At 48.4% G+C, this 10,324-nt stretch overlaps 1 protein-coding gene across 2 annotated transcripts in view; it reads right to left on the reverse strand.

Moving 5' to 3' along the window:
* Positions 1 to 5,127, reverse strand: part of FNDC1 (fibronectin type III domain containing 1) — a 96,790-nt gene extending 91,663 nt beyond the window's left edge. For both annotated transcript variants that reach the window (XM_046669587.1, XM_046669586.1), the window contains exon 1: positions 4,842 to 5,127. In XM_046669587.1, coding sequence (XP_046525543.1) covers positions 4,842 to 4,950 — 109 coding nt within the window. In that variant the 5' untranslated portion in view covers positions 4,951 to 5,127. The remainder of the gene's footprint in view (positions 1 to 4,841) is intronic.
* Positions 5,128 to 10,324: the final 5,197 nt, after the last annotated feature.

Genomic DNA, 10,324 nt, shown 5'->3' on the forward strand with positions numbered 1-10,324 from the left:
TTTAAGTACTCATCTCTATATTTCATGACTGAACTAAACGCTCCTGAGAAGAGGTTTAATTATAACCCAAGTAATCCCTAAGTTCCACAGAGAATGATGAAGAGTTCTCCTTAATGGGTGAAGGGTGATGGGGCCCTTCCTGAAATGCCTGCATCTAGGCTCCCCCTACCCCGACCGTGACCCCTTGCAGGAGCAGCATAGCGATCCCCAAAGATGTGCACATCCTAATCCCAGAACCTGTGAATATGTGACCTCACACGGGAAAAGGGACTTTGCAGACGTGATTAAGGATCTAGGGTTGGGGACATTATCCTGGATTATTCCGGGGGTCCTTACAAGTGAAAGAGGGAGACAGGAAGGTCAGAAGCAGGGCAGGTGATGTGCGGATGGAAGCAGTGTGATGCAATGGCTGGGAGGGGCCATGAGCCAAGGAACACAGGCACCCCTGGAAGCTGAAAAGGACAAGGACTGGCTTCCCCCCGAGAGCCTGCAGAAGGAGCACAGCCCTTGATTTTAGCCCAGCGAGACCCATTGTGGACTTCTGACCTCCACAACTATAAGATAATAAATTGGTGTTGTTTTAAGCCACTAAATGTGTTACACCAGCAACAGGAAACCAATACACCCCTTCACGCCTCACCCCTCCTCTGCCTGTCTTCAGGGAATGGGCCTTTATGACTAAAACAGAGATAGGAATGGTCTTTGTGAGACACACTGATAATGCTCTGGACCTGTCTGGTGACAACCTTCCAGAGACAGGAATTGTCACACTGCCATTATGTTACAACTTTGGATTCCATGGTTATGAACTGCATGCTCAACTGATGAATAAAACAGGGTTTTCATCTGGGTGCACCCCAACGCACAAGATAAAAGAGAAGGGTATATTCACCTCATCCTCTCAAAGAGGACTTAAGTAGGAGGGAAACCCCACAAAGCTGGAGGTAGACTGGGCCACAGGAAAGCCTGTGGGATGGAAGGAATCTTCGCTCGGTCTAGTGGAGACTGACTAACTGGCACAAGGCCACACAGTGGGTGAATGACAGTGCTGAGACTCAAACCCAGGCATCCTGATGTTGAACCCTTCTACATACAGGTGGTCATCACACTTTCTGTTCTCTGAGTCCTTTCTACTCTTAAGTTAATGAGGATCTCACAGAGGTTATGTTTGTGTGGGGTTTATTTATCCATATCTCCTGACCAGAAATTAAAACTAGGAAGAGGTTAAACTATGTATTTATTAATTCATTTTAAAATAGCAATAGTAAACTATGACACATGGACATAAAAAACTGGATTTTATGAAAAATAATTTTTCCCAAACAATAGCAAGAAGAATTGCATCGTTTTGCATTTCAGCAAATCTCTTTGATAGAAGACAGCGGGATCTCCCACCCACTGTGCCTTCAATCTACTGCAGTGTGTTGTTTTGGTTGAAGTAGCTGAAAAAAATCCAGCCTCATATGGGCATGTAGTTGAAAAAGTATTTTAATAGCCTTATGGAAAGTTTTGGAAAATCTTTGATACTACACCAAAACTCATCAAGTAGGAGTTTCTTGAAGGTTGGTTACAATGTAGAATCTGAAACCACATAAAGAATTTGTCACATTTTGTTACGTTAAAAATCCATTGGGCTATCCTACACTTTGGATGGATCATTTAGCCAGGCAAGATTTTGTAACACTCTCCATTGATTGCTTGAATTTCGTGGTTCGCCAGGTTATGCAGATTATCTATATGTTGACATGTTTTATACACAATATTTCAAAATCACATTCATTTGTATCACCACCAATCTTGTGAGAAAAATGTTTAAGTATTGGACCCTTCCAAGCTTATGCTGTTGGAGATGACTTGGCACAATTCTCATTTTCCCTTGAAAGCTCAAATTTTGTCACCAGCAAGACATCCTAGCAGCTATTTTACAAAGGGTGGGCCCTATTTGTTCATTTTTGAGACGATGTCTGCCAAATACTCACGTCAGAATAACTAGTTTGTCTATGCAGTCATTCTTTCTGGTGAAGATGGTGTTCCAAGAAAAAAGCAGCCAGTTCAGGTCACAACTCAAACTATCACACAAGTGCTTTTCCCAGGATTGCCTTGAACTTGGGTAGGCTTTATGTACCTCTCCCTTGTCTTCCCACAGAATATTAAAAAGATATGCATTCGAGAACACAGATTTCGTAAAATTAACAATTCCTCCTGTTGCCCCAAGGGCATTCTTAATTGAAAACGGCATATCTTTTCTTAACTTCAAAAGTCTGAAAAACTCAATGACCGCTAGTCCATTATGGTGCCAGCGCCCGGATTCACACCACAGTACCAACAATTTTACCCACCGAGCTTTCGCACCCTTCCTGCAAAAATGTCAACACAGTGACAAAGGCAAATAATATCTTAGTATTACACTGAAAATAGTTTTGACCTTGTGGATTCCCTGAAAGGCTCTTTAAGCTTTAAAGAAAGAAACCAAAATCACGTATAACCACCCTAAGATAATTGCTATAAATGTATGCAAGAGTGCGTGTCCCCATACATTTTTAGAAAAATGTATCCTATCAGACTGGCAAGTGCCGTCTTAATTTTAATTGCATAGTAGTTCATTGCAGGAATGGATGGCGGAGGAGCACCACTTGCTTATTTTGTTTCATGTTTTAATTGACCACCAAGTTGGAGGGTTTATTTAGAGCTTCAGCCCGCCCTGCCAAGTACCTCTGTGTTAAGGAAAGTCCCTCTGAGCTGTGGTGGTTTGCCATTATGACTGTGGCTCTGGGTGATTCCAATACACGGATCCTGGCTCCAAAGGTTTAGAGTGGAGGGGAGGACCTGACTCAAGCAGCTTGCTGGGCGCATGCATTAATTCAGCCAGAGAGGGAGCAGTGTGCCCATGGCCTTGCCATTAGACCCAGAATGCAAGTCTGGAGCAGCGACTGTAGCTATGTACAGCAAGACAGACAGGAAGCCTCTGGAGGAGCAGATGAAACAAATCGCATGCCCCACCATTTCTTTCACAGCATGGGGAGCTATCTGCAGGTTATGTCTGTCTCTTTCCTTCTATTATTTCATTTAAATGCAGTAGATATTCATTTCAAAATATGCTTGACCTCCTTTGTCCATTTCCAGTCTGGTCATCATTTTACTGCAAATCCCACGTCACCACTGTAGAGGGAATTGCCAGCAAGCGTTCCAGCTCCAACATTCCACAGCTGAGTGATTTACAGAGCAGAAGGCAAGAGAAGGAAGAGTGCGGAACCCGGCAGGATTCCGGGAGCTATCACAAACATCCCTAACTCCAGATGGGCTCGAATTAACCCATCGGGCAGGTGGCGGTGGGATCTAACAGGAATAAGGCTGTAATCACCACAAAGCCAGCTTAGCATTGCTTCCAGTTTCAGTCCATCTTTGGAACAAAACCTCTTTCAACATTCAGAAAATTTTAATTTAGAAGAAAAAAAAAAGCCATGAGTTGTAGGTGGGGGAGTTGAAAGCCTTGAAAATAGTTTTATTCTTGTTAAGTACTGTAAAAATATTCCATGAATGCTTTCCTAGAGATTGCTAACAGAGAGGAAAACAAAACCCACAACTGGCACTGCCTCTTAGGAAAAAGTGGCATTTGGCATCCCACCGTTTGGCGTAAACCTGAAGGAAGCGTTATGTATGATGTACCCACAAAAAAAGGGCCACATGGCAATGTGACACCCAACTCCCCACCCCTTCCCTGTAGTAAGCAGGCAGTAGAGACACTAAACAGCATAATAAAGCAAGTAGCCCTCATTGGAATCCCATCTGAATTTTTATAACCCAGCTGGGAGTGAACAGTATCAAGAAAAATGTGGACTTCTTGGACTCCTACAAATCGACGACAAACAAAAGCTTCAGTTTCAAGTGTGAAAATGCCTGCACGGGAGGTGGGAACAAGGGCCACCAAAGGCTTAGGGAGGAAGAAACCCACCGCAAACTCGTCTCTCTCTGCGGGAAACATACAAGAAATCTGACAACAGCACGCTGGCATTTTCTGAAAAGTGTTGCTCACATTTCAACCCCCAAAGAAAGGATCCTCCAGCCACAGCCTTGGGGGATGGGTGAGCTTCGCTCTCGAACCGACTGTCCCACTCACTTTCCTCTCCCTCCTCTCAAGACAAATGTCCTGCCCCAGCGCCAAAGTTCCCGCCGGATGCACCGGCCCCCGAGAGAGCGCGGCTTCTCCTTGGGCGCCCAGGTACCCGAGCGCCCCGGGGCAGCTCGCAGCTTTTCCCTGTGCGCTTCTAGAACAGTCTTGCCTCTCTGCGCCCCTCCTGGTCTCCGGAGGGCTGCTCTCTAACAGGCATCTATGCCTCGGGGCAGGTGAACTGGAGGAAAGAAGGATGCCCACGGGGAAATTCTGGGCATAAAAAAGCATCACCCCACCCCCGCCGCAACACCTAGAGCTCGCTTTTCTTTGGCTTTCTTTTTTTTTTTTTTTTCTTCTTTGCCTGAATCTCCCCGGGAAGTTAGACTGCTCGAATCTCCCGACTCCGGGGTGTCCGACGGCAAAGTTGAAACCGAGGGCGCTGAGGTCCCCTGGCGCCGACGGTGTCCCCTCGCCTGCCTCGCTCGCGCTCGCGGGAGCCAAGCGCCCAGACCCCGCGTCCCCAGCCGCCCCTCCGCGTCCCCAGCCGCCCCTCCGCGCCCCGACCTGCGAGCGATGAGGACGCACAGGTTAGTGACACGACACGCAGCCAACACAGAGCGGGGCGACGGTCCCCGGGGCGACAGGCGGGGTGGGTGGTGCACGGAGGGTGGACAGAGAAGCGGCGAGGAGGCGCGGAGAGCCGGGCGGCCAAGCCCCGCGCTGCGCGTACCTGGAGCCCCCGCCGAGGAGACGACGGGCAGCAGCGCGGCCAGGAGCAGCAGCGCCGCCCAGGGCAGCGGGCGCCGCGCGCGCGGGGGAGTCCCGGCCTCGGGCGCCATCGGGAGCCCGCGGTGCGCGGCGGGCTGGGCGCGGCGGCTGGCCAGTGGGCGCTGGGCCGGAGTCGGGGGGCGCGGAGGCGCAGCCGTCGGGTGCCCGCCGTCCGTGTGGGTTTGCGCGCTCTGCGCCGTGCCCGCCGCGCCCCGGCCCCACGCCGATCGCTCCCGGCCCGCGCACCCGCCGCCGCGCTCCGCACTGAGGCCGCCGGCCCCCGGCCGCGCCTTTTAGCCGCGCGCGGGCGCCCCCTGCCGGCGCCGGGATGGCGGGGGCGGCGGGGGCGACGGGGGCGCCAGGGGCCTAGGCGGGGCCCGGGCTCGGGGTGCCGCAGCGCCCTGGAACCCCGCTTGGCGGTTCTGAAAATTCGGTATCCCGTGCGGGGCGAAGCGGCCTGGGATGTTTCTCCTCGCGTCTAACGTCTCTCATTTTCTGGCTGCAGAAATGGCCCATCGCGTCCAATCGTTGCCAAGTCCAGGAATGCCCTATGTCCCCTTAGATAAATCCCTTTGGTTGCAACGTCGGGGACAGCAGCCAGGCCCCTTCACTTCTGTCTGCACTTGTTCCTGCGGCTCACCCCGGCCTTTCCCACGCCCCGCGCGCCCTGGAGAGGAGCTTTAATGTCCTTGGGCACTGCTGCTCCTGGCTGGCATTTCTGTGGAGCGCAGGGACTAGATTCAAAGGAAGCCGTCTTGAAGGACGCGGAGAGGCCAGACCGACGACTGGATCGGCCTTGCTTCCTCCAATTTCTGTGATGTTAATACGGCCTAGGGTCTCGCTATTCCCGATTCCCACCGTGACCGCCTCGCCGCCCCTCCGGGCCGGCTGGGGGCGCCCCTGGAGGCGACAAGGACGCCTGCGCCGCCAGGCCCGCGTTCCAGGTCCGCGCGCTGCTGTCGGCGATGCAGTTTCCTCGAGTACCTGCTCTGGCTGAGGTTCACAAGCTAGTGTGAGCTTCCGTCGTGACAACCCAAAACTTGACCAGATTTGTGTCATTCTGCAGCGAGGAAAAGATTATTAAATAAATTGTAGACTGATGAAAAAGAGAAATACAGTATCTCTTTGCTGAAATAAAACGACAGCACCACCTCCACGCCGCCGTAAGCCCTGGCTGACGCCTCTTGCTCAATGAGCATCCGCGAGTGGCGTAACCCTCCAGCCTTCCTTTCGGGAAAACTTCCTCCTGGTTCCCAATGAGGGTCGGTCCTTCATTCACCCTGAAGCTCTCTGAGCTCCCAGAGCTCTTGTAGTTTGCAAGTACTGTCAGATTTAAGTACAGACTTTCCTGCATCACTCCGAATGTTACAATGTTTCCCCACGTGCCATTTAATGAGCTATGACTTTCGTCTGTCCAGCAGCCTCTCTGCCTTGCCCCTCTTTAGGGATAGTAGCCCCTTCCCTCACTCCAACCGAATGGCTCCAGTGGGGCCTGTCCCCTCCCAACCACCATCTTGCCTACTCCCATCCGTTCAAGGATCCCCAGTGGTCCAAGCCCGGTGGGTCAGAGTCAGGACTTTTCTAAATGGAGCTGCTGAAAAAGTCTTTTCTTTCTCGGATGGTTTGTGGATGTTGAAGGATAGGAGCTGTGATAGGCTGAAATACAGCCCCCCAAAAGATGCCCATGCCCTCATCCCTGGAACCTCAGAATGTTACATTTTGGGGAAAGGGGAGAAAAGTCTCTGCAGATGCAATTAAATTAAGCATCTTGAGATGGAGACTTTATCCTGGATTATCTGGGGAGGCCCTAAATGCCATCACGTGCATCCTGAGAAGAAGGAAAAGATGTGACACACACAGAAGACAATGTGCACGCAGAGGCAGAGATGAGAACGATGTGGCCACAAGCCAAGGCATGCCAGCAGCCACGAGAAGCTAGAAGAAGGAACAGATTCTCCCTTAGAGCGTCTGCAGGAAGCATAACCCTGCCAGCACCTTGATTTCCATCCAGTAGAACCAATTTCAGGCTTTTGGCCTCCAGAACTGTAAGGAACAAATTTCTGTTGGTTTAAGCCCCTAGTTTATGGTGATTTGTTACAGCAGCCACAGGAAACTGATATAGTAGCCAAGAGGGGCCTGTGTTCTCTGGCTCCAGCCTCAAGAGACACCATCTGGAGAGAATGAAGCCAACACATGGAGAACAAAGGAACAAGGAGAGAGGCGTGCAGGTGTGCATGTCCTGGGCACTAGCTCCAGCCCTGTGCTGCCTGAAGATTGATTCCAGGAGACAAGAAATTCCCTCTTGCTAAGTTGGAGTGGGATTTCTAGCCCACGTAACCAGACTCCTGACCAGCGTGTTTCCCTGTCCTTATGAGAAGGAGAATTAAGAGTTACCTTTATTTCCAATCTACCACCCAAAAGACTGTACCAGGCACACGGTAACTTCCAGGAAATGCTGATCTGTTAATTGCCATTCACTTGTTCATTCAACAAATATTTATCGTGCATCCACTCCATGCTTGACGCTGCTCTGGGCACTGGGGGTCAGTGACAAAAAGCAGCAGTGATTAAACTTAGCAGCAGATGAGTTAAGAGAAATGAGGAAAAGCGAGGGTAAGGACTTGGCGGGCCACAGGAAGGATTTAGCCTTTTATTCGGAGCAGGATGTGGGGGCACGTTGGAGGATTCTGCTCAGGTGAGTGAGCCAACAAGACCTGCATGCCGCGCTCGTGGAAGCAGAGATACCAGGTAGCAGGCTCTTTGGATCCAGGTGAGAGAAGATGATACATGGACCACAAGTATAGCCATAGAGGGGATGAGAGCTGATGAGACTGGGCACAGCGAGAAGGCAGAGGTAGAATGATTTTCTGACTAATTGGATGCAGGGGGGAAAGAGAAAGAAAATTGGCAATATACAAAGTCACAATGTTCTTACCCTGGTGGTGAACTCTCCATCAGGACTTGTAATTTCAGGATTCCACTCTTCAGTTTAGTTTTAGTAAATTTATCCCATGACAGAATCTGTAGAAGCTCATGGAGAAAGCTCATCCGAGGGAGGTTTCCTTCCTTCCTCAGGAAATGCACATGCGGGCACCTGTCTCCCCTGTGTGTTACTTATTAGAGCAACTTTCTTATGTGGACCTTTCAGAGTGAAGTACAATGCAAAATACCTCCAAGTCTAGAGTTTTGATGACTAGATCAGGATGATTGGCCATGGGCTGTTAGATATTAAATAAAATTACTAACATTTACAAGTCCGGATTCTGATTTGATTACAAATTTGAGAGTGTGTTTAATTTAAAAAGTCCTAAAAGAAATTTCAAAGGCATCGCTAACTTTTAGGTTTAAAAGACCTCAAAAAAACCCAGTCCTAGTCCTCTGTCCTGAGTGTGATCATCTCAAAAAATACACGACTTGGAAGTTTTCTTCCTTCTAGCCAATTTTTAGTCCTTTCTATCGTTACTATTGTCCTGATAGACTTTACTATTTTTTAACATTTTAAATTTCTCAAGTTCCTGGTTGCTACTTCTATTTTGTTTATCAAAACAAAACAGAGTGTGACTGGCCCCATGGCCTTGTGGTTACATTTGGCACACTCTGCCTTGGTGACCCAGGTTCGGTTCCCAGGTGCAGACCTATACCACTCATTGGTGGCCATGCTGTAATGATAACCCACATACAAAATATAGGAGGATTGGCACAGATGTTAGCTTGGAGTGAATCTTCCTCAAGCAAAAAGAGGAAGATTGGCAACAGATGTTAGCTCAGGGTGAATCTTCCTCAGCAAAAAAAAAAAAAAAAAAAAGCAAAATGGATGTCACTCTTGGGCTAGACAGGCCATCAGCTATTTAAATGTGACCGCTTACTAGCCTGCCTCCAACTTATTTCTATGGTTTATTTCTAGCTTTATGAATCAGTCTGTGTTCACATCCACTCTCTCTGGTTCTTGTTATTTTTTAAATAACCATACATTCAAAGAGTTTAGTATGCGCCGTACACATTGTCATGGCATTCCTATGTGGTGGAGTGGATTAGAGTGCTATTCTCATGTTTCATGTGGGTAAATGGAAACCGAGTTCAAACGACCATCCATGACAAACTCCAGTAGAGTTTTGAGGGCGCATATCTCATGCCATCATCTGACATCAAATCTTGTTCAGGCTTTGGTTTGGCTCACATGGCTCTTTAACTCCTTCTTAGGCATCACAGTTGAATATATCTCTATAGCGTGGCAGCAGCAGGACCTTGTACAATACCCATTACACAATGGTGATGTGCACACAACTTTTTAAAGAACTTATGGAAGGAGAATAGAAGCGAGAGAGAGGACCCACAGTTCTTGGAGTGACTGACGAGATCCTTAATTCAGTCGCAACAGATGTGGAGGAAAACACGATCTCTAGGATTCCCTAAAGAGAGGGGAAAGGGAAAAGGAAAAAAATAGAGGTAGGCAAGTAGACTTCATCTCGACGTGAGGAAAAGATAGAGATTCCTTTTAACCAGCAATAGTATAAAATAATGTTTTACCAAACTTTTCTCGAGCAGTATCCATTTGGTTCTGATTCCCGCAACAACCTTAGAGGCACTGATTTTACAGAGAGAAAGCCAAGCCTTTGAGAGGTTGTGTGGCTTCTCCAACCCACACCAGTGACTAGTGAGGGGGAGGGTCCTACCCAAGCCGTTTGACTCCAAGTGAACATCTTTTTCTACAGCACCATGCCATCCCCAAACGTCCCCTATCAGATTTTCAATAAAAGCTTCAGGATCCAGGCAGAAGGTATGAATAAAAGTTTGTTTTACATGCCCCATGTCCAGTACAGAATTCTAAGAAGCTCCCCCTTATCATCCGAATGGTGAACGAGCTTTCTTAGCAAGCAGTTCCGCAAGCCCTCACTACTGCATTGTTCATCTTCTCAGGGTGTGGAAGGTTCGGGAAAGAAATGGCACTCCTTAAAAAAACTGCCGTAAATCCATCATTGCCTGAAACATGTTCCTCTGCCCAGACATTCTAACTTGTTTCCATGGCAAGGCAGTGCCAAGGCAAGTTCTCTTTTGTATAAATATCCTGGGAATTAGGAAACAGAAAGATGGCAGACACCCAACCTAGCCTAGGAATTGTTAAGGATTGTAATTGAGAATGTTTCTATTGCCGTTACATAAAAGCACTCAGAACTTGGTCCTCAGTTTCTGTCTAGTGGTCCATGTCATAAGGCAGTCACGCTGCAAATGGAAGCAGCTGGAGGGTCCAATTCTAGCATCTACCACTTGTCAATGGACATAGGGCTTGGGTTATATCGAGAGAAATCATTCATTAATCTATTCCTTTATATGATCATTGTTGAACACCTATTTTTCTGTTAAGTAATGTGTTAGGATCTGGAGATTCAAATGTGACTGAGTCTCAGCCAGCCGCTGCTTCAAAGAGCTCATAATCAAAGTAAGAGA

The sequence above is a fragment of the Equus quagga genome, chromosome 8 (assembly GCF_021613505.1).
Source record: "Equus quagga isolate Etosha38 chromosome 8, UCLA_HA_Equagga_1.0, whole genome shotgun sequence".
Lineage (NCBI taxonomy): Eukaryota > Metazoa > Chordata > Mammalia > Perissodactyla > Equidae > Equus > Equus quagga.